Genomic DNA, 27,374 nt, shown 5'->3' with positions numbered 1-27,374 from the left:
ACCAAATCCAAGGTCACACATTTCCCCTATGTTTTCTTCTAGACAATTTTATAATTTTAAGTTTTATATTAGGTTTATATTTTTCGAAGTTGAGTTAATTTTTTTTGTATAAGTTGTTAAGCTTATGTCCGGCTTCTTTTTGTGTGTGTGCGCCTATGGACATTTAATTGTTTCAGCACCATTCAAGAAAACTGTTTTTCCTCTATTGAATTTCTTTTGCACCTTTATCAAAAATCACTTTGACATGTTTACGTGAAGGTTATTTTACCTAAAAACACTGGTTACAACTTCCAGTATGATGTTGTAGAGGAGCAGTGAATCAGGACATCCTTGCCTTATTCTGAATTTTAAAGGAAAAAAATTTATTCTTTCATCATTAACACGTTGATCTCCCACTGTGGATTGAGTGTGTTTCCTGCAGGGCCCAAATTCACACTTCACCACAGTGTGAATATATGTGCTTATACTTAATCTGTTTATTTTTCCAGTATAATTGGAATTGTTTAAAAATTTTTTTTCTTGTTTTCAATTTTTGACCTCTTCACCATTTTATTTCTTTTTGGAATGTCATTATTCTGCACGGAATAAATTCAGGTAATAGAATAGTCTGGGATGCTGTGGCATTATTTTGATACTCATTAGCTTGAGAATGATGTGTGATCTGACTAGTAGAACCAGTAGATAAGTGGTTGTTTAGAATGGTACTCTGTTCGTTGGCCTGCTCTGTTTGACTTGGCTCAGCAGTTTTATTCTGCATCTCAGAGTCTGTGCATCTTTCAGTATCATTCTGTGATTTTTCTTATCCTTACAGTATCTGTCAGACAATGTAAAAATACAGTTGACAGCAGTCCTAGCAGTGTTGATGAAGTGATCCATGTCAGAAGAAGATACATAAATAAAATTTTGTCAAGTTCAATCTCAGAGATTGAGGAGAAAGGTGATGTTGAAGTTGAAAACATTGAGGAGGTTTTAGAACAATTAGTTGTAGAAGAGGAAGAAATAGATGATGATGTTACTGGACAATACTCAGTGGAAAGAGTTTAGTGGCAGACACAAGTCGTTTATATTTACAGGAAAAAGTGGACTTCTGACAGAATTACCTTGTGATACCAGCTCAGGTGAAGTTCTTTCACTATCTTTAGATAGTGAAATACTAAACCTTTTGGTAAAGGAGACAAACATATGCAGAACAAAAATTACTTCAATATCTAAATATGGAATATAGTCAAATTAAGAGGTGGAAACCTACTTCTGAAGAAATTAAAAAATTCCTTGCTCTTCTGATTTGGATGGGTCTAGTGAGAAACCAATATTTATAACTAAATATTGGTCAAAAAACTCCCTTTACAATTTCGCATTGCCACATACCATGATATCTCGTGATCATTTTGATTTATTATCAGATTTGCACTTTGCAAATAATGAAGCTATTGAAAGAAGTGATAGATTTGGAAAAATATCACTGTTGATAATTGATGGATTAATTCTTAGACTGAAAATTATCAAAGAACTTTTTCACTGGGCCCAGATGTCATAATTGATAAGATGATGGTTCCTTGCAGGGGAAAGCTTATGTTTAGGTAGTATATACCAAATAAGACACACAAATATGGAATAAAATTATTTAAGTTATGTTCGACTGAAGGTTATACATGGTCAATAAAAATATATTCTGGACGAGAGAATAGTGGAGTCAGGCAAATTGGATTAGCTCAAAATGTTTTCAGTGAGCTTGCAGAAAAATTACTGAATGAAGGACATACCTTGTATGTAGATAACTTCTACACCAGGTACTAATTGGCCCTGAAATTTTTCGTTTGAAAACTCATGTTGTTGGGACTGTATGGCACAATAAGTTTATTTTGAAAGATGTTATGTCCATCCACTAAAAAGAGGTGAAATGGTTTTGCAAGAAGATGACAATGGAATTGTCATCCTGAAATGGAAAGATATTCAGGATATAAGAATACTTTCGACAAAACACACAACCATTATGGTACTGGTTCAAATTCATCTGCTCGTCGCCGCAATCTTACAAAAATGAAGCCACTAGCCATACTTGATTATAATAAAGGAACGTGTGAAATCAATAGAAGTGACCAGATGGTTTCATATGCAGTGATGTTATGAAAAAGTAGTAAATGGTACCAGAAATTAGCACTACATCTACTTATTGGTATTTCTGTCATAAGTGCACATACTGTATATCCAGCAAAGGCAAATAAAAAGATTAAAATATCAGATAGGGAACTTTTAGTTAAGGAATGGTTATAGTCTCCAAATATTACATTCAATAATATGCAAAGCGACAAAGCAGAAGCAATTCACAAATTCACAAAAATCTGCAAAGCAAAATAAGAAGAATGTGTGTTCTCTGTTATCAGAAAAGCAGGCAAACTTTGGAATGACAAAAAACTAGAAGAGATGTAAAAAAGACAGGAATATATTGTCCTAGTTGTCCAAAAACACTGCAATTTTGTATAAATTGTTTTAGTGAATATCATAAGAAAATAATGTAATGTATAATTTTGTTCAAAAGAAATTTTTTATCTGTATATATATTTTTATGTTGTTACTATTAAATACTTGTATTACAAATGAAAACTGTTGCAAATTACTTGTAAAAACCTCCATAATTGTATGAAGGAAAGTGTCACCCATATCTGGGTGATGGGGCCTCTGAGGAAACACAACTGTCACCTAGATTTGGGTGACATGGCAATCAGTGTGTTAAGTATGATTATTAGCTATAGGTTTTTCAGCTTAGAAAAGTCTTTTCTGTTCCTAATTTGGTGAAGCTTTTAAAAAAATCATTAATGGATGTTGAATTTTGTTGAATGCTTTTTCTGTATCTATTGAGATCTTCTTTTAAAAGTTAGTTTGTTAACACAGTGAGTTATATTGATTTTCAAATGCTGAGCCATCCTTGAATTCCTGGGGTGAACTTCATTTTGGTGTTACATATTATGCTTTTTATATATTGCTGGATTCAATTAGCTACTATTTTGTTGAGGATTTTTGTGTTCATGAGGAATATTGGGCTATAGTGTTCTTTCCTTGTGATGTCTTTGGTTTCAGTATTCGGATAATTTGGCCTCATAGAATCAGTTGGGAAGTGTTCAGTATTCTTTTACTTTCTGAAGAAGATTAAGTAGAATTACTATTATTTCTTCCTTGACTGTTTTGTATTTTCCAGTAAATTTTTTGGACGGTTTTTAACTACAAATTCAATTTCTTTAATCAATATACAACTATTTAGGTTATCTGTTTCTTAGATGAGTTTTGGTATTTTGCACCTTTTACAAGATTAGTCCACTTCATCTAAGTTTTGTGTAATTGTGTCAAATTTATGGCCAGATAATTTTTAATTATTATCTTAATATGTGTGGGATAGTGATATCCTTTCCTTTATTTCTAATATTAGTAACTTGCATCTACTTTACCTGGGCTAGAGGTTGATCAATTTTATTGATGTTCTCAAAGAAGCAACTTTTGGTTTTACAGATTTTTTTCCTCTTATTTTCCTGTTTAAATTTTATAGATTTCTGCTCTAATATTTATTATGCCCTTCCTTCTTCTTGCTTTGGATTTGTTACTTTCTCTCTAATTTCTTTAGTTCCAAGGTTAGTTTACTGATTTCAGATCATCTTTTCTAATATGAATTAATTCTATAAATTTCCTTCTACGCACTGCTTCACTTGCATTCCACAAATTTTGATACACTATATTTTCATTTTAATTTAGTTTAAAAAGTTTAAAACTTCCTTTGGGACTTCTTCTTTGCCCCTTGGCTTACTTAGAAGTGTGTTGTTTAGTTTCCAAGCATTTTTCAGATATCTAGTTTAATTCTGTTATGGTTTGAGACCTACTGTGTATGATTTCTATTTTAGATTTGTTAAAGTTTGTCTTACGGCTAAGTATGTCTTACGGCTAAGTGAATGTTCTATTTGAACTTGGAAAGCATCTATATTCTGCTGTTGGTGGTTAGAGTGTTTTATAAATACCAACTAGGTCAGGTTGGCTTTTAGTGTCGTTCAGGTCATCTGTATTCTTATTCATTTTCTTCCTACTTGTTCTGTTAATTACCCAGAGTGGCATGTTGATACCTCCAGCTATGGTTGTGGATATATTTATCTTTTAGTATCTATCAGTTTTTGCCTCATGTATTTTGAAATTCTGTTGTTAGGTGTGTACACATGTAGGATTATTATGTCATCCTGAATTGGCCACTTATGTCACATCCCTCTTTGTCCTGATAATATTCCTTGTTGTGAAGGTTCTTTTGCCTAAAGTTAATATATCTACTTCAGTTTTCTTTTGGTTAGTGTTTTCATAATATGTATCCTTTTTTTTTCAATGTCTCTGTGTATGTATAAAGTGAATTTATTATTGTTAGGATATAATTAGTTCTTGCTTTTTTATTCAATCTAATAATCTTTTGTGTTTTTTACTGGTGTATTTAGGCAATTCACATTTAAAATGATTATTAATGTGGTTGGATTAAAATCTTTCATCTTAAGGTTAGCTGTTTTCTATTCCATTTTTTCCCTGACTTCTCTGGGTTTAATTGTACATTTTTATGATTCCATTTCATCTTGTCTATTGACTTAATATTTATGTCTTTTAAAAACTTTTTTAGTAGTTGCCCTAGAATTTACAGTAATTTTAAACTAGGTCAACCTTCAGATACTATAACATCTAACATGTGAGTATTATCTTATTATAGTCCCAATTCCTCCTTTATATGCCGTAAGCACAATATACTGATAGTTTTTCTGGTTTTTGCTTTACACTGTTAATTATCTTTTATAGCAATTAAAAACAAGAAAGATATTTTTGTTATCCTCATTTACTCCCCTTTCAACACTCTGCATGTCTTTATATAGATCCAAGTTTCTGACTGTATTATACTCATTTAGAAGTTCCTACTCTTTTTCAGATGTAATGTTGGGACTAGTTCTCCTAGTGGTAGAACTTTTTTTTTCTTTTTATTCTCCTCCAGTTTCAGTGACTTTGCACCAGTGGCCTCAGGCAACAGTTTTGTTGCCTTTCCTCTGCAGATTAAATTTTTATTCCTTAGGAGATATAGAGGATATAGACCTGGGCTGAGTTTCAGTGGTGGCCGTTCTTCCCAGTCTCTAGCCAGCACCATAGGGGAAGCTTTTTCATGATTCACCTTGATTTACCCTGTGAGCATCTTGTGGGATTTGTGGGGAGAAAGCTTGTGGGAAGGCACAAAATCCCCTATGTCTGGCCCCCCAGGGCATCACAGTCTTACTCTTGCCTGTGCTCAGCCTGTAACAATTAGTTAAAAATTACTGGCTGAATCTTATTAGCTTGTATGGCATTTGTGAGTATGTGGCCCAAGTAAGCAAATGCTCAGGTCCTATTTATCCTTATGCCTGTCTCTCTTCAGATTTCGTGTTAGTTGTTTACACTGTGACCTCAGTTTTCTGATGGGTTCAAGAAAAATTGTTAATTTACAGTGTGTCTAGCTTTTTTACTCTAATGATGAGCACAGTGCTTTTTACCAGTTCTCTACCTCTCCAAGCTGAAACTTTTAGTTCTCTGATATTTTTAAATGAATGATTTTGAGCCTTAAATTCCTAGGATTTTATCTTGGGTACATTTAAAAAGAATGATATAACACACCAACTACCCTGATTCTGGCCCTGCTACAGGCTGGCTTTTACAGTTACCATAGTTGACCTGTTTTACCTGGGTAAATTTATACCTATTGTCCCTTCCTTTTTGGTTTCAGCCACAATCAGCATGTTAAGTTTAGCATGTGAAGGCTGTAGCAATACAGTATAATGTTTTGGGCCCTATTTTTTTTTAAGTGATTACAATATTCATACAGCCAGAGTCTGATAAATTTTAATTAAGATTTATCTGACTTAGACTCTGGGACCAATAATCCACATAATCTGCATAAAATTCCCAGTGAATTATACAGTAAAATAAAAAGTTTAAGTAATTTAGTGTTTAAGGCATTTCAGTGTAATTTAAATGATCTTGTATTTCAAAGCTATGTGAATGTTGTTTATGTATTAAGTAAACTTCCTCAGATTTGATACCATATAAATACCACTCTTAACAAATGATTGATTGCCTACTGTATACATGAAAATACACCAGATTTAAATCCTTGCTTTCCGATTTTGACATATTGACATACATTTAACTAAATACCAAATGGTCCAAAATACACTGTATAACTTGAAGGACATTTTGGCAGCTGTTGAACTTTCATCCTTCATACTTGACATGACTGCCCTTATTATTTGGCAAGGAAAGCTATGGGAAATGGAATGATAGTGACATCCTCATCTCATACATGACACCATCATTAACCCAGTTGCTCAAGCCCAAAACCCAGGAGCAAGGTCATAGTGTAAGGTTGTGAACAAGGACACAGAGCCAAGGGGGCACATGGGCCTGAAGTTCACATGCCTTGGTTTGGAGCTTCTTTGGCCTGACAAACAAATGTTCTTTTTAATTTCTAATCTAATAAATATAATTACCCCGACTATGCCCAGGAACTATCATTGACTTCTTTCTTTCCAAGCCTTAGTCTACATTTGGTTCTTTTGACTCTGTTTCTATAACATGTCCTGAAAGTTCATTTCTCACCATTTCCATTACTACCACCCTAGTCCAGGCAACCATTCTTTCTTTTGGCGACTTTTGTGGTAGCCTTCTGACAGGTCTTCCTGCTTCCTACTCTTGCCCCTGTAATCTACCAGTTAGCCATTTTCCATTTTTCTTTCAAAAGAATGTTTATAAAAATTATTTAGATCTGAGAAAGAAGTGGGTGAAGATAAATGAATATGTGAGAGGCAATGTTAGATAATGACCAAGTAATGAGTTTTCAGAGTTAGCACAGTGTTTTAATTTAGGCATTGCTGTTCATTTGCTTTTTCATCCATTCACTAATGTAGGCAACAAATACATTGAGTGTCTACCATGCACCACTGGTTTAGGCCCTGGGGATACAACAGTGAACAAACAGAAAAAAAAAAAAAAATCCTGGCCTCCATGGAGCTCACAATGTAGTGTGAGACAATGAAAACATAAATAAATAAAATTATACAATGTTAGTGAGAAGTGCTAAAAGGTAATGATAAAGCAGAGAAAGGAGACATACATTTATAGAGAAGGGAGTTAAAATTTCGGATAGGATATTTAAGGAATACCTCACTGAGAAGACTTCTGTTAAAAACTTGAAGACAATTAACCTTGGTCAGTTACCTGGCCCTCTGAGCTTCAATTTCTTCATGTGCAAAATAAGCTGATTATTGTCCACTACCAGAGAGCATCCTTATTCTTTTTTCTTACAGTTTCATATTATTCCACCTAAGTGGGTCTGTCATATTTTATTTAACCTATCTTCTGTTGATAGACGTTTGAATTGTTTCAAACCATTTAGTATGAAGAGTACTGCAATAAATATTCTTACATAATTATTTCACACATACATGGATATATCCAGCATTGGGATTGTTCAGTAAGAGATTATATGCCTTTGTAATTTTAACAGCTGTTGCCTAATTGTCCTCCATGGGGGTTGTTCCAGTTTACATTCCTAGAAGCAATGTACAAATACGGCTTTCTCATAGCTTGTCTAATAGAGCCACAGAAGTTTTGAACAGTTACAGATTTGTTTTAAATTGCCCTTTTCTTTTTACAGCATTATCACGGTTAGTACCAGAGATAAAATTTATACTTATGTCATTTTTTGGTAATCTCATTTCTATAATATTTAAAGGCATAGGAAATTTTTAACATTTAAAACTTAGTAGCACATTGTTTCTTTGAAGCAGAGAATTAATATGTCAATTATGACTCAAGAAACTAATTTTAACATTGTAAAATGACTATAACTCAATAAAAAAAGAAATATAAAAAGAAAAAGAAAAAGAGAGCTTAGCTCTGAAGAGACAACAATTTATTGGCCAGAACTGGTCACATGATCCCACCCAACACCAGGGGCTAGGAAGTACAGTCTTACCAGGTGCACCCGTGGACAGAGTTGGACACAACTGATGAGAAGTGTTAAAAGCAGTGTTAATGACTATCACATGGACACATATGTGGTATTGTCAGGGAATATGAGCTGGAGCAGTCCAGGAAGGCTTCATGGAGGAAAGGGGCTCAAACTAGGCTCTGAAGACTAGGCAAGATCCAGATAGACAGAAAAAGGAAAGGCACTGCCGACAGGAAAGACGCCCAAGTCAAAGCCAGACACTGGGAATGAAGCTGGTACAAGGCAGTCAGGTGGGGGTGGGGAGGGTGGGCTAAAACTGCAGGATTTGGTTATTTTACCAACCAGATGCTGATCCTTTCACAATGTCAAGCAAAACTGATCCAGCGGGCCAAGATGACAGGTAGGGCTCTGGCAACCCTGGCCTCTTCGCCTGTGCCTTTGTTTTTTCACCTTTCCATTCGAGAAATTTTGAAACTTACACAAAGGGTTGCAAAAATAAAAATAGTAAATATTCTCCCCCCCCAATTTTTTTTTAGTTATTTTGTTTCATGAAGTAACTATCTTAGATACTTCTCTGGTAAGCTTGACTAATAAAAATAATGTACCTATAGCTTCCAACTGTAGGGGTGACTAGGGGGGATATAGTGATAAAGCAGATGATGGATAAGATTGTCTAGCAGAAAGAATAAAAAATTGTGTATTCTATTCTAAAATAGTGACTCTAGACACTAGGGTTTTGGTTTTAGTTGTGTTACTAAATTGCTGTGTGATCTTAGCAGTTCTTAATTCCTCTACTGACACTGTGTGTGTAGAGAGACACACACACACACACAACCCCCCCCCCCCCCCCGCTAAGTATCTTCACTCTGGAATTGTTTTTAATCTGGCCCAGATAATAATGCCTTATCTACCTAAGTGCAAGAGGCTCCACCAGAGGCTTTCTTGAGATGTTTTCTACCTCATAGTTCTTCAGTTATACTGTTTACCCAACCTTTAAACCAACCGTATTGACTTGGCTAGATTTCAAACTTGAGTTGTGATGAACAGTATAATAGTTACCTTTGAATATTATTTTAGATTTTGCTATTCTTTTTAAAAATCTTTTTATTTATTATACTTGAATATGTATACTACATTATACATATTCATAGGCACAAAGAATACATATAAACATATAAAGAATATAGTATAATAAAGCAAATAGCTGTGTATTCACTAATAGCTTAAGAAATAGAATATCTAATATCTCTGAAGCCTCTGCTGTTCCTCTCCCTAATTGTATCCTCCTTGAGCTAATTTTAATAAGTATGTATTACCTTCTGTTGATCTTCTGTGATACCTATGAAAACCGACACAGGGTTAGCATCATTAATTATAAAAATAAGCTATAAAAGAAAAGTCTCAAACACAGACTGAAACCAGTAGTTACAAACAATACTTTAGTGGTATTTATTCACATCACAATTACTCATACTATATACAAATAGGTATTTATACAAGTCTACATTTTAAAAAAAAGAAAAAGCAATTAAAGACCAAAAAAGTCACATTATCAACAAGATTTTTTCTAAAAGTTATGGCCAATAACAAAGGAAGTTCACAGTTATTCGAAAATATTTTGAAGATGCAGGAGTCATATTGCACATTATATAATTATAAACCCTACTGAGCAGATTTGTGTATTTTAATCTAATTTTTCACAAAATTTACATTATCATGCAATACTTCACTGTATATAAGAATGGTGGAACTAGAATAAACAGGTTAACTTATAAACTTTTAATACAATGGCCACAAAATTAGAATTTTTTTAAGTTATATTTAAAATAATTTTACTATACAAAAAACAAAACAACAAACAACCCCACCACTCCAGTGTAATAAAAGCTTAACAGACAGAATCAAAATTTGTTCACAGATCAGGTTACTTTTTTAGTGTTCTTCTTTGTCTTTTCCTTTCTTTTCCTTTTCATCCTGTAATGCAGTACCCAGTTTTTTAATAAGGACTGACAGAACCTTGTCCAGTGGGTCCATGACTCCTCTTTGAAGCCATTTAGGAATAGTAGTCCTGGCATGATGAAAGCCCAATTTTTGAAGAATATAATCAACACCTACTGGATCAATCTTTCTTCCAGTCCAAGAAATTAATCTAAAATAATTATAAATTATTATTAGTAAAGAGTACAGTGCCCTAGCACAGTCCTGACAGTAAGTTCAGTAACACCACTAAGCCTCCATAATATGCTCAAGACAAAATATTTTCACTAGGTGCAACTGATTATCTAACCTACTATTCTTGGATTCAGTGTAATAGCACTCAAAAAGTATGTGGTTGTAAGTGCCTTTAAGCCTACACAGCAATCAAATTTAGTGAATTTCATTATGATTAATTTATTTTAGGCCTCTTAAGTTACATGGTTATCGTAAACCTTTCAAGGATGTCTGGTTCTTTCTAAAAGATGTTAATTAACTCGATGGGAGGAATCCTTTCACAATGTATTTGTGTATCAAATCATGATGTTGTATACTTAAAATATCTGTTTTACCAATTATACCTCAATAAAGCTGGGGAAAAAAGGCTAAAATTTACTTAGAGTTTACTATGTGCTAAACATGTTAGAAAGAATAGGGAGAAAATGGTTCTTCCTTCAGTGTCCTTCCATATAGAGGAACAGCATTAGTGAAACATTCCTGGTCATTCTCTGCCCTGTATTTATCTGATTGAAAAATTGACAGAGGAACTGAATAGATAGTTCAGTATTCTCCTTCTTACCTACTCTTAGGAACCACTCATTTTGAAGCTTTCCTCCATGCCATAGGTTTTTCAAGGACAGGTCCCTAAATAGCCCAAGAGTGTTCATTGCTGCCTGTGGCTAGGTGATTACACAGGGCCTCTGACTATACAACTCTAGCACCCTCCACACCCCGCCCTTGAGTTCTGCATCACTGAGACCCTGTAGGTAAGTTCAAACTTGGACTTTGCAGTAGAAAGACATTGTTGCCTGACACCAAACCACATTCCCTGTTATCAGCTTTAGCAGTATTAAAGCTGTCCTTCTGATTCCTAGATGCCTCTCTTTTGATATTTCAGTTGGTCCTGAACTTAGGTAGGGAAAAGGAGGGTATTAAGCATTGGTCTGCTAAAACTCTAACAGTTATAAGATAAGCATTTTGCATTAATTAACTCATGTAACCACTGTAACAACCCTAGAAGATAGGTAATACCGTTTTCCAAATTCTTCATATGAGGCAACTGAGGCAGAAAGAACAGTTAGGTCCTTTAGCCAAGGTCACTCAGCTACTATGCTATGAAGTTGGGCTTAGAGCCACAGCTCTTAATCACATTCTTCACCACAATATTTTATCAGTTAACTAGTCTCTTGGTATTTGCTAAAAAAGTAAGTGTATTTGTGGCAAACAACTATTTTTATTTTCATTTTAAATTAAAATATACTTAGTCAATTTCATTATATTTCTTTAGATTTACAAATACTAAACAATTTTCTGCATTAGGACCTTTGCAATATTTTAATATTGTTCCTAAGTATTAATGCTGTTAATATTTCTCATGAGTACATGTAGCATTAATTAATACCAAAGTGTTTTATTGATTTGATTACAACAAGTTTTATTAAATACAAATTACTAACACAAAGTCACTACTTTCTGCTTGTACAAGGAGTACACTGAATAATGGAGATCTTAATAGTTTAGAATGATTTTGTGGCATAAATATGTCTGAATAATAACCTTACCTAAATGAAATATGTATCATTCTGCAGAATACTGTGTGGGACTGTGATGGAGTTTTTTTTTTTTTTTTTTTTTTTTTTGATACCATTATTCCATGATTTTAGACAGTTAGAATTTGATTAACAAAGCAGTTAAGAGGAAAGGGGAAAAAATAGGAAAGTTGTGTTAAATCACAAACAAAGGACACACAAAGCAAGTACTACTAGTTATAGCAGAAATTTAATATAATTAAAATTAAAAATATACTTTTGAAATTTTGATATGAAAACAAGTTGGGATCATGGTTGTAGTAGAACATAATGCAGTAAAAGACCCTGAATCTGACATCATTACATTTGACATTTCAGGATGATTTTATATTACTTAGTTTGCAGACAGAAAGACACTGTGACACTGTAGGTCCTATTACACTGTCATGACATATGTGAGAAATTGTTAACGTTTCCTTAATGATGATGTATAACTTCTGCATCTTCCCAAACTTAAGTAATAAAACAATTTACTGTAGCTACCTCAAACACCTGAAAATAACATCCTGGTGAGATGGTGAAAAAAATAATAGCAACTGTGAAAGCAGAGTTATTCTCGTATTTTACTGATCGAGAGAATGTCACACAATGGACAGCTAATCAGCACTGAGCTATTCACAGTGTTTGTCCTCCTTTTGCCTTGCCTAGAAGCACTTACAAAAGCAGAAAGGAGCAGCAAAAATATCAGTCAGAAGCTGTAGAGGTTGTAAGTGACTAATTTATAAAAATATTCTTTGGTAAACTGTATTTAACCTGCTGCATTATTTATAACCTTTTTCTCATAATAATCCCACAGGAAATAGGTAAATATATACACCCACTACTTACCTAAGAGTGGGTTCTAGATGCCATGTGTTGCACATAAAATCTCTCCAGTCCACAGTAGTGTAAGTGATGCTATCTTCTCTGTCTTTGTCAGAGGAATTTTCATCATGTGTAATAATTGGACTTTTCTGTCCTGGTCGAGTAGATAAAATCCGAGGTGGAAAAATGGCTATAATGAAATGATAAATTAATATTGCAGACATGTATCTTATAAATTTATTTTAAATCACTAATATGAATAAAGTAATTGGCTCCATTTATTTTATTTATTCATTTAATTACATTTCTTAAAAACTAATATTTTAAAATAAACCATAAAAAAGTGCCAATTATTGGTATTTCTTGGAGGACGACAATATCAAAGTTATTTTATTCTCTTACAAGAATTAGAAATAACATACCATCATTTATTTTTGAATAATAGCACATATTTTACATATATTTGTGTGCCTAAATTTAATGGTAAAGAATATTGAGATTTATTTGATAGTGGGCATAGAGCTCTGAAATTGACAGTTGTAGGGTTCCTAAAAAATGCCTGTAGGTAAATGACTTTTTTTAACAGCTTGACTGAGATAACAATTCACTCATTTAAGGTGTACAACTCAATGGTTTTAATATGTTAATGGCTATGTATATATTTGAACAGTGGTTTAACTTACGAGGTTTTTGTTAAGATCTTTTTATAATTGAGAACTCAATGTTTTATGAAAAATCAAGTGTTTAAATTGGTGATCATAAATATACTTAAAATCAAATTCTGAGAGTTTTCATATGATCATTTTTTAATAAATATGGCATTTCTATAGAGCACAGGTTTTCAAGACACAAACTGGGCATAAAATAATTAACTATGTAATATGCTGTGTATTATGTAGCTCTGCTTATAACTTTGTTAATTAACAGTGGGATAATGTATTGATTGGGAATGAACCTAGGAATGAAGCTGTACCATCACACCGCATCAGAATACAGATGTCTTCAGTTATTGCCTGCTCTGGTGCTCTGCTTTTGTTTATTACTGGTGGTGGTTACAGTGCTACAGTTTATCTTGATGTTCCAGAAGTATGTTGAGTATGCCTAGTCTTACACGCCATTAAGAATTTTCTGAGGCATGTTTATGTTTCTTTTGGCCAAAACTACTTGCTTTTAGTTTTTAAAAACAAAATATACTTACAGCTATTAAAATATTTTTACTTATAATTGAAATCCCCATAAATAGTAATTTTATTATTTTAAGTCCGATAATTAAGCCCCTAGTTCTCTTTTCTCATTAAAATGTTTTATAACAATTTATATAAAAATATATATATTTTTAAGAAACACACAGCTCATGGCAGAACACAATATTTCATAAAATGACAAAGGTTTCACATAATACCTGAGAGAAATTTAGCAGGCTTTTAAAATCTAGATAGACTAGAAAAAGAATTCTGAACTTCATAGGTTTATCTAGAATCTGTGTTTCTCCACATTGTTTAAATATTAAGGCAGAGAGAAAAACAAGAGGATTAACAGTGACTGGTATGTGTTGTTGCTTTATGTGAAAGCTGGATCTATGTATATTCCACATATTTCCTAATACATGCTTTCAACCATTTCACTTGAATGACTTGTAGATTTCTTCCAGCCATCATTATTGATTTCACTCTTAATTTGTGGCACATCTAGATGAATAGTAATGGAAGAGCAATTCAATTTATGTATGCTACTTTTGTACTCTTTCAACATGGTCATTTCATAACCTGTCTGTTTTCTTCACACATTCATCCTGAGGCTATTTTGAAATATCTGCAAGACAAATTTTGTGTTTCTTTTTTCATGGAAAAAAATGTAGTATTATATTGTGACCTGAATAAATTACATCTATTCCAAGCAATTAAAAACAAATCACATCTGTTGTTTTACCACTATATATTCATATAGTTGTGCAGTAAATGTTTATTGAGTGAATAAAGACCATGCATTTCTGGAGTATTCCATATCATGACATTTCAAACTGCCTCATTCTTTTAAACAGCTATAGAGTATTCCATTTCATTATATGGACACACCATAATATATTCAACCAATTCCATATGGATATTAGTGTCACCATATGTTTCTTAGTGGGCAAACATTTAAATTTCCACTGAGTAAACCAATGTTAGCTAGCTCATAAAAACAAAACAACACCACTGAAGTCTAAATAATTTATTTATAAAAAGAAAATGTTCTGTGCATTCCAAATAGATTTCTTATTAATTCCATTTTCCCAATTATGTATGTAACTCTTGCTAACTTTACTATACAGTTGTTTCTTTAGTCACTCCACTTTGACTAGCAATATTTCTTCAAAGAGGCTTTCTCTTTTCCTTCAACTTTGTAAGAGTATCTTACAAGACCTGATAATGTACATAACATATATGGAAACATTTTGTAAAGTATACACCAGTTTGAGGCTTGGTTAGAAAAAGAGTGCCGTGTACCTAGCAGATACTCAGAAAGTCTATCATACAGTCTTACTAACATTATTTATTGATATTTGTAACTTATGGAGGAAGTAGACCCTTTCTACTCATTTTATTATTAGACCATAAAAATCCATACAAATGGTACTAAAGAGCTGCCTTTCCCAAAGCTTGAAAGGAAAAAAAGAGAATGTTACCCACCTTTTTCTTTTTCTTTAAGATAAGCCGACACTAAATCATGAAGAAACATGATGAGCTCAGCATCCATTGTCACACAGATGTGGTCAGTGAACTCTGTCACCACACTACATTCTACCTTTGGCTTCAGACTGACATCTGCAATGGAAAAAAGTTCTTTTGTAGTCACAGATTTATTGGAATAAGTCCCTTCCTGTTCCCTTTACATGGGCCCATGTTAATAAGGGATTTACATGGGTCCGTGTAAATGCATCCACTTAAATACAACTATAAAAAAGATCCTGTATGTGATTTACAGAATGATTATGATTGTTTACTAAGCACGTTCTGAATATATGCCATTTATTCCCCATAAAAACCTGACAAATGAAGTCCTGTTAGTCCCGTTTGAAGAAAAAGAGGCATAAATGGATTGAAGTATTTGCCACAGGGCGTCCAGCAGGTAAGAAAATCTAATTGACCCAGAAAATCAATTTCATTATATTACAAAAATAACCTCTGGGGGAAAAAAAGCAGTTTGAAGATCCATTAGAATTTTCTTAGTAACTTAAGAAACTATAAAGATTATTTTTCCACATACCCTGTAATGAAGGTTCTTGTGGTTCTTGAACATGAATGGATTTGAAGTCAAGCTGCATTCTTGGTAGTGCAAAGATAGTCTCTGTTTCATGATTGTAGCTAGAACCTCCTCTGAATCCACTCAACAAACTAGAATTCTTCACCATAGTGCTACTCTCAGTGTTATTAGCATCAACATTACGAAGTAGGTTTAGCTCTACATGCATAATAAAGACAGTAAGAATCAAATTAAACCAATTAGGCATTGGTAAACATACAGTTTTCATGACACTGATACACAAAACTTTTATCATTTCAAAAATTGGAAAATAAAGACATTTAAACAAATAGAGCCATATAAAGCTTTGGTTTTTGAGACTAGTTATATACCTATATACCTACATAGACATAAATATGGACACACTTATATATGTATCACTATTCTCAATACCAAAGCTTTATAACATGATTGGATAAATCCAGTACATTTTGGTTTTTGTATCTTGAACTTTAAAATCAGTATTATTTTCAACTGAATTCATATCTAAATTTAAGAGTTTCATTAAGCTGAAACGTTTTCCATAGATCGAATACTATTACAGAATTTATGATTAAATAGGATCCTGACCTTGAAACCAGGTGGAAGTCCCGATTTTCCCCAACATAATATGCTATAGTTACCTTAGGGTTATAAAAATACAGCACTTTTCTGGTACACAGGTGGCAGTTCAGTATGCTAATAACCCTCCATAGTATCCCTTCCCTGAAGTGTCTATTTGGAAGGTATTATAGTCAGTACATGCAAAATCTTCTAATATACTTCCTTATCCTGCTTTGTTTTCAGGACATTTTTAATAGTCTCTAATCCCTGCGGTTGCCTATGCATAGCAATTATTTTACATGGGGCCCAAGCCACCTTCTTTTCCATTCTGAAAGGAGGTCATTTTTAAGTAAAACATTCAACTCCCAACATGTCTCAATCTAGTCAGCTTTCCAATACAGATAAAATGCCTGGTAAAAGATTTACTGTAAACTCTAACACAAAAACAATCACAGAATAACAATTTTCATGACTGCAGTTACTACAGGACTGGTGAATCTAATCGAATGAAAAAAAATTCATCAAAGCACTTTCTTAAAATTTATGACTTCATAAGAATAGTACTTAGTTTCATTTTATTCCAGCCATCCTGACCCTTAAGGTTGTGGTATGCTATTACTTAGTTGTGTAACAACTTTCCCAAACCTCCAATGTGAACATTACTACAAAAATACTCATTCAATATAGTTACAATTACAGTTTTAAGTTACATCTAAAATAATTTATCTATGAGATGATGCACTACTAGGGTGGTGAAGCATGCACTAATACTGTTACTTATGGCAGCAGGAGTAAAATGAAACTTGTTTAAAGAAATGAAAAGTCTCCCTCTACTTAAATTCTAAACACAAAATAGAACAAAACAAAATCAAGCTCTCCAAAGAATCAAACTGTTAACCTTCATTCCTTGTGGCTGTAACATAATTGAACCATTCTTTCACACTTGCTACTCCATGGGGTGGATTTTCATGGCGGCGCCTTGTTATCTTGGTTATTGTTGCCATAGGACTTTCCAAAGCACCACACGGTTTGGTAACCATAGTATTATGGCCCAGATGAAAATCCAGTGTTTGTACAATGTATGTAGAATGATCACTGGAGCCTAGAGGGGAAAAACAAGTTTCTTAAGTAAACAAACTATATAGATAGATAGATGCAAGAAGAGAGTTGTGCCTTAACAGCAACAGATTTAGCTAAGTAAGTCATACTTAGATAGGGAAGGCTGTAAAACTGAGGAGTAAAAATAAGTGAGAAAAATCACAGATACTTTTTCTTAGTTATAAATGGATTTATCCCCAGAAGATGAAGAGCATCCACCATTTTTCCTTCATCATTAAGAAACCACTGAGTAGAAAATTAATGCTACAAGAAACTATGAATAGAGGCAAAAAGCATGCCCTTGTGCATAGAAGGTCTGAAAATAGTTCAGACTGGCAAGTAATTTCCTAATACTACCACTCTGGGTCTTCTCTTCTTGTTTTTATAAGAAATATTTACAATAACTACTATTATGGCTATGGTCGGCCACAGCAGCAAAAACTTTAATTGCCTGAGTAAGAAACATAGTAACATGGCAAGTACAGAAATAAGTTCTTCATCATGCCCCAGACTTTATAGACTCATTGGCAGTAAACTCCTTCACACATCAGCTATGTGTTAAGTAGAGATGAACTTCAGAAATATAAGAAAAACAGATAAAAAATATGAGAAAGGAAAATTACTTTGTCAAAGATAATCATATGAGAAGGTGGGAAAAAGTGAAAGTTGAATGTGTGTCAGTTTACCATCTTCCCAGATTTTCTGAGCTTCAGTCCAAAAAGCAATATTTGGTTCTTCTAAGTGAAAAAGGGCCCAGGATTTTGAACGGAAATTTGGACCATGAAAACAAGCTAGTGTCATATGATTTCCATGTAAGCTCATTGATCCTCCAAACTGCATTCCATCTTCTGGTAACGGAATCTGAAATAAGGATATGTGGCATCCTGACACCACTTTCAATACTCCAGGCCAGTGTCGATGATGAGCTGCATCAAGCACTGCAAGAAAACCAAAAACCACTTATTCTCAAGTGTCTCATGAACATCTTGAATGGTGGGTGGGAAGGCAGCAGGTGGCTACTCTCTACAGCTGAAGTGACTCAGATAAGGAAGAAAACAACAATTCAGCACCTGGTTAACGTTAAGAGAAGCTAATCAAGGTACACTCTGGGAAATGATGCTGCACAAGGATGGGCAGAACGAAAGAAAGTAGCAACTTGCTAATAATACTTACAATGAATGCTTCTGCACTGATTAATGATTTACAAAATGCCTCCATGAAATTTTATACAATTATCACAGTAACTTTGTAAACTAGTTATTTCATCTAGACTCTTCAAGTGAAGCAGAAGAGAGGCTAAGTAAACCATTGATTAGAAGTCTAGAAATCAAAGGCAGATCCCTGATTTTTAAGCATTTTTAGCTATTTTATACCCCTGCTGCTGCTGCAAAGTGAGGTCTGAAGACCAGCAGTGTCAGCATCACCTGGGAGCTTGTTAGAAATTCACTCTTCTAACCACTCCATATCTACTGTATTAGAATCTGCATTTTAATAAGATCTCCAGGTATTTCAGATGCATATTAAATTCTGAGAACTAATCAGATAAACAGATGACCACCGAACAACACGGTGGTTAGAGGTGCCAACCCTCTGTAAAGTTGAAAATCCACATATAATTTATAGTTGGCCCTCCATATCCACAGTTCTTCAGGATTCAACCAACCACGTTTCACGTGGTACCATAGTATTCACTACTGAAAAAAATCTGCATGTGGCCCTGTGCAGTTCAAACCCGTTTTTGAAGGGTCAACTGTACAATTCATATTTATATTTCCTACTTATTCCAGTAATATCCTCTTGTCTGTTTTCCACAATTCTCATTCTGGATCCAACCAAGAATCATGCATTGTATTTAGTTGGCATACCTCTTTAGAGGTTTCCTTTAATCTAAAACATTCCCTAAGCCTGTTTGTTTTCCATCACAAGGACTTTTTTGAAGAATCCAGTCCAGGCATTTGGGAAAACAGCCCTCTGTTTGTATATGCCTGATGCCAATTTTAGTTTAAAGGAAACACATGGACTAGGAGAACAAGATAAATGAAACCACAAGCAAGCAACTGAAAGGTAGGACAGAAGGTAGGACATTCTGTAGGACAACTGACCAAGTCTCTTCAGCAAGTGAGGTCATTAAAAAAAGAACTGTACTAAATTTTAAAAGAGCAAGGAATATAACCATATTTAATCTGTGACTTAAATTGAATATACTGGTTTGGACAAACCAGTTGTAAAGATAATTTCAGGTCAGTTGTGGATGAGAACGCTAGAGGAGATAATTAGCAAAATGGAAAGGTGGAGGTTGTTGATTGGAAAAGGTTACAAAACAATATGAATAATAATTTGGTAAAAAGTACACATGTATTTAGGCGCATAGAAAAGTATCTGAAAGTATATGCTCTAAAGTGTTCACGGTGATGATTTCTGGGTGGAATGTGATGTTTTTATTTTTTGCTTGTATATATTTTCTGATTATTTTTCCAATGCATATGTATTGCTTCTGTGATAATAAAAATTATCCTTTGGTAATAATGTAACTTTAAAAAGCTAAAGCTCTAACCTGTTCTTAGAAATAATGATCAGTATATATATGTAAACTAAAAAAATGTGCAGTATATTATATTTATTTGCAATATAATGTATATGTGCAGTCAAACTCTAGTAATTCTCCCTAATAAAACTGAAAAAGAAAAAATAAAAATTATCCTGCTTCTGACTTTTCACTTTTACGTGTATCACTCTAGTTAAAGCCACCATCATCTGTTGCCTGTACTCTCAGAATGTCCTGTTTACAATGGTAATGTAACTATGTGTGTAACAATGGTAATGATAATTATTTTAGTGGTTTCCTTACTTTCATTCTTAACCACCTTAGTAAATTCCCCACACAGCAGCCAGAGTGATGCTTTAAAAAGGACTATTTTTTAAAAAAGTAAATCAATATCAAATCTGTTCAAAACTCTCCAAGTTACCCATCATATTAAAAATCTTACCTGTGGCTTTTCTCTATGAATTCTTTCCAACATTTTCCTGCTTTCTCACTCTGTTCCACCAAAGTGGGCCACCTTTCTGATCCTAAAGCAAGCAAGTTTCCTCCTGACTGTAAGAACTTTGCACACTTCAATAGCCTACTATGCCCAGAACTCTCTTCCCCCAGATTTTAGCCTAGCTCTTTCACTTCAGAAAAGGTTTCCCTGACCACTCTTTCTAAAATAGCTATCCTCACATGCTATCATTCTCTATATCCTCCCTGCTTTTTTTTTTTTTCCTCTCAGAACTTCTCTCGACTTCAAAGTATCTTACATACTTACTCAGTAAATTAGTTATGGTCTGTCTGTCCCATTAAAATGTAAGCTTTATGAAGGTAGGAACTTTGTCCACTAGTAGATCCCCTATGCCTAAAATAGTACTTAAGAACATGGTTGATGCATAAATGTTTGCTGATTAAGTTACTGAGTGAAAACAAGAATCTGTCTAATATGACATCACTCATAATTCCACCAGAACGTGGAATTATCATAATTTGTATTCAAGAGCATGGATTATGGTTGTATGTATTAAACATTCAAGTGAGTATGAGTAATGTAATGAGAAATAGAATGTAAGCTATTCAGATACAAAGAAAATATTATCATTAGTTGTAATTTGCAATAATATGATTCATTTGTAATGTCGTGATGCAATTTGTAGTAATGGTATGGTTGTAGATGAGCTGTGGCAGGGGAAGGAGATAATAAATGAATGACTTCCCAAATGATGACCTCTAATTCCACTGGTGGGTAGAAAATCAGGCACTTTGCTGAGTGAGAAGGATAAAGAGCATATGGATCACTCTGTAAGTATATAGATACTGTTTTAAATTAAGATCATAACACATACTTAGTGAAAGATAAAGCATGTATAAAGTCTTAGTCTTCTAACTCTTACATTGTTCTTGTGAACTTTTCTCTAGGTTATTAGTCACTGTCTTAGGTGGAAGATAAGGAACTGGTCCCCAGGTAGACAGAGCTCGTTTGCTGGTGTCAAACTGCTGGGTGAAAAATTCCTGGAGCTTCATTCCTATTTTTATCAGGTCCGGTGTAGTTGATCTTGATATCATTACTTGGAAAATATCCCACTTCAAATCTCCATGGACAAAAATTTCACTAAAGCATAAAACAGAGTCTTTATCATACATCTTATAGAAGACGGTTTAAAAGCACAAGAAAAATTCTCTTCCCAACAGCTTTTCATTCATATTAATTGTATGATATAAAGTCATTTTGCAGGAAACATGGTTTGTGGTTTCTCACTAGATGATAGAAAACAGGTTAAGGACAGTCACGTAAAGTATTGAAAAAGTGTTTACTAAATACCTTTTATCAGTCATGCTTGACTCCAGTGTATTATACAGATTTACTTTCCATTCATCCTGAAGCTTGAGATCAGCATTACTGAAGATGCCCATGAGGATACTTGAGCCCATGTAATCAACACGAGCTTCAGTAGAACCCATAGTAATCTGAATTTTGTGACTGGGTTGCTGATTTGGATGTTCAGAAATATGAGCTAATATAGAAACAATAAATTACTAGTCACAGAAATGCCTAATGGGAAAAACTCATCAAAATCAATTTTCAAATATTTTTTTAAAATACATTTTTCAGTTGTAAAATTTCAACATACCAACCATCTCCAAAGCATTGACATCTATGGTCCCTCCAACTACTCCTCCTTTAGAATCTAACTGTGATCTTCCCAGACCAACAGACATGCTTATCTCTCTATCTCGGTTACTTCCTACTGACAGACGGCCCTGGCTCTTCAAACCACTAGTTGTCCAACTGTAAAAAAGAAAAAGGGTTATTAATTAGACATATGGCTTCCAATGTCATGAATTAAATAAAACAGGAGTTAGATGATTTCAAAAAGGTTGGATGATGAAACAATACATTTCTTCTAAAAACTGTGGTAAACGTTTACATGATAAAGCTTTCTTCTTAACTAGAAAATCATGCTATTTTTCTTAAAATTTTCTGGTTTTTTTAGAAAACATTTCATGCTGTTTTATATTACAGTATCTTTAAGGTGAAACTACTTTCAAGATAAAGCAATTTATATCTTATCTGCTGTTTTTACTGTCTCAAACATTTCAGTATTAAAAAAAGGTTTTGAATTGCTTTACAATATGAGAAAAATTAAAACTAATGATTAAATATATTTTCTTTGTATCTGAATAGCTTACGTTGTATTTCCCATTACATTACTCATATTCATTTGAACATTTAATTGCTTCAAGTTGATAGCAAACACGACAAGTGTTTCCCATGGGGTCCCTTGTTGGCTTGCTGCTTTGTTTGATTTGTTAAAAGGAGTTGATGTTTTTGAAAGCGAATCTAAAAACAGAAAAATCAAATGTACGTTCATTCAGATAGATGCTCAGCCAATTACAAAGCAGAAACTACTCTTATCAATAATCCAAACAGTAAAATTATGATATTCTTGTGTTAAAACCTATCAGTTAATAGCTGTTATATTGCCTCTAAAATAAGTACTTATTGCATTTTTATTAAGGTTGCCAGCCCTACTTCTTGAAAACACATAAAGTTCTATATGACCTCCATTTTATATGAGGAAATTCTGGTGTGCATGGGATACAGATCATTCATCACTCTAAAATTTTCTTAACAAAGGAGGAAATCATTAAGTTGCTGCTGCCAAAAAGAAAACTTCGGAGGCAGGTACCATTCTGAAACGCAGAGGCTGGCTGGGGTGCCTGTCTTCTGTGTTCTTATGGACTCTGTATATCTTGAATCCTGCATTTGCTCATTATACTCCACTCTTACCTTGTGCCATGAACTACATCATTTTTATATGCTTAGACACAAGTAGAGTATTGAGCATATAAGAATGTTCAAAAAATACTGGCTGAATAAAAGAATGACTGAATGAACGTCAAGATTAACTTTTTCAGTATCAAATATCTTTTACGACATTGTAGGTTTATTTTACTTCTAAAAATAGCTGTACCATATGGAGCATGCTAACAATATGCTCATTCCCCTCTCCCTCCCTATCCCTTTTCAAAGCTACTAGCCATCCAGATGTCCCTTCTGCTGGCAAATACTGTGAAGTATTTATTGTCTGGTTTGGGATTTACCTGTCCCCCTCTCCTTCGTCTTCCCTAAAAACCTGCAAGAGTTTATCTCCCTTTAGCTGGGGCAGAAATCTGGGAGTAACTAATTAAGATTTTTATTTTGGGGGCCTCCAAGGGCTACTGATAATGAAGGAATCACTGTTACCTCTTCGGGGAACTGAAGAATCAGACACACTCCGTGATCTTACGGAAGCTGGGGATTTTAGGCTCTGTGCTGCTGTCCCTGGTGACATGGTGCTGTTTGTCATATGCTCATTGAACACATTAGGTGACTGAGGCATGTGGGTGAAGGAGGCTGACTGACTAGGCTGTTCCCAGGTCCTGCAGTAAGCTTTTCTTGATGATTCAGGGGAAAGGTGCTGGCTTACACCTTCAATGGAATCAGGTGTCCCTGGGCCAGATGCTAATAGAAAAGCAGAAAACAAAAACAAAATTAACAGGGTAAAATCACCATATTATAAAATTTTGCCACTCCACCATTTCTGTAATCACATTATACAGTCCTTCCAGTTCTCCACCTGACAACTATACAGCAGTGTACAGTTTGCAAAGTAAAATCCAGCATGTCATTTTATTTCATTCTCCCTGAAGCTCCATGAGAAGGGCAGGACAGGAACTTCTGTTCCCATTTTACAGATGAGAGAATAGACTGAGGCCCAGATTTCTGATATCTTCAACTATGTCATTAAGTCTACCTTTCACTTATTAATGTAATACTACAACAATATCTAAGTCCAAGAGAAAAAATGCAGTATGGTAGCACATCCCCAACATTTTGTTTTCCATGCTTAATGAACCATGATTAACTTGGTTAAATGTATTTCTGCACTTCTAGATTTTGCAAAGATTACAGAGTAATCACAGAATAAAAATCAACTGAGCTTAATCCCTGAGAGAGCATTTTGTGACCTCCAATAATACTGCATTACCAGTGGTTAGCACATTAAAGGGGCTCAATAGATATTTGCTCAATGAGTGAATGAACAGCATGGTACAACTTATCAAGTAAGAAAAAGTTTGTGTTATCAATCGTGGATCTTTTAACGACTGTAACCAAAATTAAAAGCAGCCCAAATATAATTTATAATTACATAACAAACTTACTTGGCAAATTTATAGTTTGGTCTCCGAGGAACAGGCGTCTTGCAATACTTCTCCTATACCAGGCTCTTGGAAACGCCAGAATTTCACTGAGTCGGCGCATATCATATTTGAAGGAAGCAGACCCTATATCACAAACAGCTGAGGCATATATAAAATTTGTTAGAACAGATGACCAAAACCTTTAATATTTTCATAAGGTATAATATGACATAATATTACACAACTGAATTAAAATTCAGTAACAATTCATGAAATACCAAAATAAGTTACACAGTATGATTAGTAAGTGATAATGTGTGCCTCCCACAAATAATAAAAATAGTATATTCTAGCACTGTTAGTTCCATTTCCATTTTTGAGGTGAGGAGGGCAACCTGGAATTCTATTATCACTTTATCTTGAAATTCTCAGAGGGTCTTAGAGCTTCCAGCTTCAACTCTCAAATATGGGAACTGAATCTGAATGAGCTGGAATACATACTTCCTCAAAAGTAGCTGCAAACCTGTATGGCAAGACCTACAGTTTTCCTTTTAGACAAAAAGCAGCAACTTGTCAGTCTGAAAGCTTCTGATGGCCGTCTCCTGGAGTTCTGCTCTGAGCACTCTGCTGCCCCTGCTGTATGTGCTCTGCCCTCCTCCACCACAGCTTCTCTTCTTACACACCAATGTCTCCCAAACCTAAAGTTTCTATTCCAGCCTGAGCCCATATCCACACAGTCCATCAGCCAACTGCCAACAGGGCCCTTCCCCCTCAATGTCCTTTAGGCACTTCCTTTATTTTCTAAGTTAATGACCTCAATGTCCCTTCAGTCACCTAACTAAAAAGCTGGAGGCATCCTTGTCTCCTCTACTGCTCCTCATACAATTTGTCCTTAAACTTTGGGATTCTCTTACTCCTCTTAAAACCATTCCCTTTTCTCTTTTTTCTACCATCACAATTCCAAGACCCTATTATTTAGTCTATTTCAACAGACTTCTCAAGTATTGTTCCGCTCCCATTTTTCATTCTACTATCAAGTCTCTTCCTAAAACATTAATCTGAAGCATCATTCCTTTTTTTAATGTAAACAGATTATTTTATAATCCATATATAATTCTGGTTATTTTTGTGGTAAGAACACTTAACATTTGATCTACAATCTTAACAGGGTTTGTTTGTTTTGTTTTTTTTTTTAAGTATACAATACAGTATTGTCATCTTTAGGGACAATGTTGTCATCCTATTTCTTAAAAACCTCTAAAGGCTTCTCACTGCCCAAAAGATCAGAACCCTGTTTTTGGCCTGGCATTCGAGTCTCCCCACGATCATGTCCTGAATCTGTTTTACCAGCTTTACCTCTGGCCAACTCCCCTCTCCCCCTGGAACCCACCTACTTTTTACAACTAACTAAATGTTCAGTTATACCTGTGCTTCAGTCTCACTGAATCAAAGTATGAACCAAAAGCATATTTTTTGATGCTTCTATGCCATTAAATACCACATTGCTATAGCCAAGAATATTCCTACATAATTTTGAAGATCTGGCCCAAATATCATTTCCTTTGTGAAGCCTTCTCTGATCAAAATTTAATTGCTTCCTCTTCATTAAGTAAATTCCATTATAGGATTTATCACACTGCAGTGTAATTTATCTGTACACTAACAAGACCTTGCCTTATTCATGCCTGCACCTTCAAGCACCTAGCAGAGTGACTGGCACAAGTTCACTGTAAAATACAGGCTCAATGTATGTTTGTTCACTGACCAAACAGATACTGTGTTGAGTGGGTTGAGGGTACTTACTGTATTTGTTTGATTAATAATTTTTAAAGTTTTCACTCACATAGTACTCTAAATTCTGCAAAATGTTCTACATGTATCTAATTCTAAATACTCATATCACAATGTAAAGAAAATGAGGAAGGGATCTGCTCACAGTTACGTAACTAGTTATAAAGCTAGTGATGCACATGCACACAACTCAAGATCTGATGACACCAAGGAAAAAATCTTCAATACTCATTCCTCCTTAGTGTTTTAAGAATTTATAATTTAAAAATCAAACAAAGTCAGAAATTTTACCAATTCATGGTAGAGAAGTAAAGAAGCAGCTCAGTAATTTAATTAGGCATATTTTGGCCCTTAGGTGATATTTCTATGTATTTATCTAGAAATCCTATTTCTAACACTGATTACCTGGACTGAGATAGTACTTGGCTGGACTGTTAATTCTCTCCGTTAAATCAATTTTTCATAAACAATATTATTAAACATATTTAATATTTAAACACTTAAAAAGGAGGCCCTTGTTTAATTCTGGAAAACAATATTTTAGTTAAAAACTATAAAATTGAATACCAGATATATTTATTAGTGTAGTGTCCATTTTGCTTGCAGACTTGCTTACAGACTGACTTTCAAAAAACGAGGCACCTCCTGAACGCCTTATCCGAGACAAACTCACTTTCACAAACTCGAGATTTATACTGAGTGAATCTTTTCGACCAGTGACTGAAGTGGGTTCTTCATCCACATTTCCTTTAAAAAACAAAACAAAACACAGACACATGAACACACACATACATACACATATATATATTCATACATTATATACACAACTATCTAGTTACATGAATTTATCGAATAGACTAGAATATGCCAT

The 27,374-nt window shown here is 34.2% G+C and overlaps 1 protein-coding gene across 10 annotated transcripts in view; it reads right to left on the bottom strand.

Annotated features, from left to right (window-relative positions):
• Positions 1-9,409: 9,409 nt before the first annotated feature.
• Positions 9,410-27,374, bottom strand: part of KIAA1109 (KIAA1109 ortholog) — a 175,577-nt gene continuing 157,612 nt past the window's right edge. For 8 of the 10 annotated variants that reach the window (XM_032462777.1, XM_032462775.1, XM_032462769.1 and 5 more), the window contains 13 exons: positions 27,071-27,250; positions 24,734-24,871; positions 23,775-24,032; positions 22,718-22,868; positions 22,159-22,316; positions 21,849-22,041; positions 21,421-21,638; positions 18,186-18,437; positions 17,300-17,503; positions 15,823-16,017; positions 15,246-15,380; positions 12,598-12,763; positions 9,413-10,136 (listed from right to left, as the gene is read on the bottom strand). In XM_032462777.1, coding sequence (XP_032318668.1) covers positions 9,920-10,136; positions 12,598-12,763; positions 15,246-15,380; positions 15,823-16,017; positions 17,300-17,503; positions 18,186-18,437; positions 21,421-21,638; positions 21,849-22,041; positions 22,159-22,316; positions 22,718-22,868; positions 23,775-24,032; positions 24,734-24,871; positions 27,071-27,250 — 2,465 coding nt within the window. In that variant the 3' untranslated portion in view covers positions 9,413-9,919. Of the gene's footprint in view, positions 10,137-12,597; positions 12,764-15,245; positions 15,381-15,822; positions 16,018-17,299; positions 17,504-18,185; positions 18,438-21,420; positions 21,639-21,848; positions 22,042-22,158; positions 22,317-22,717; positions 22,869-23,774; positions 24,033-24,733; positions 24,872-27,070; positions 27,251-27,374 lie in introns of those variants that run through there. The other 2 variants (XM_032462751.1, XM_032462793.1) reach the window with 2 other exon arrangements.

This window comes from Camelus ferus, chromosome 2 (assembly GCF_009834535.1).
Source record: "Camelus ferus isolate YT-003-E chromosome 2, BCGSAC_Cfer_1.0, whole genome shotgun sequence".
Classification (NCBI taxonomy): domain Eukaryota; kingdom Metazoa; phylum Chordata; class Mammalia; order Artiodactyla; family Camelidae; genus Camelus; species Camelus ferus.
Note: the sequence above shows the minus strand (reverse complement) of the source record. Positions and strands in the feature narration are given on the sequence as shown.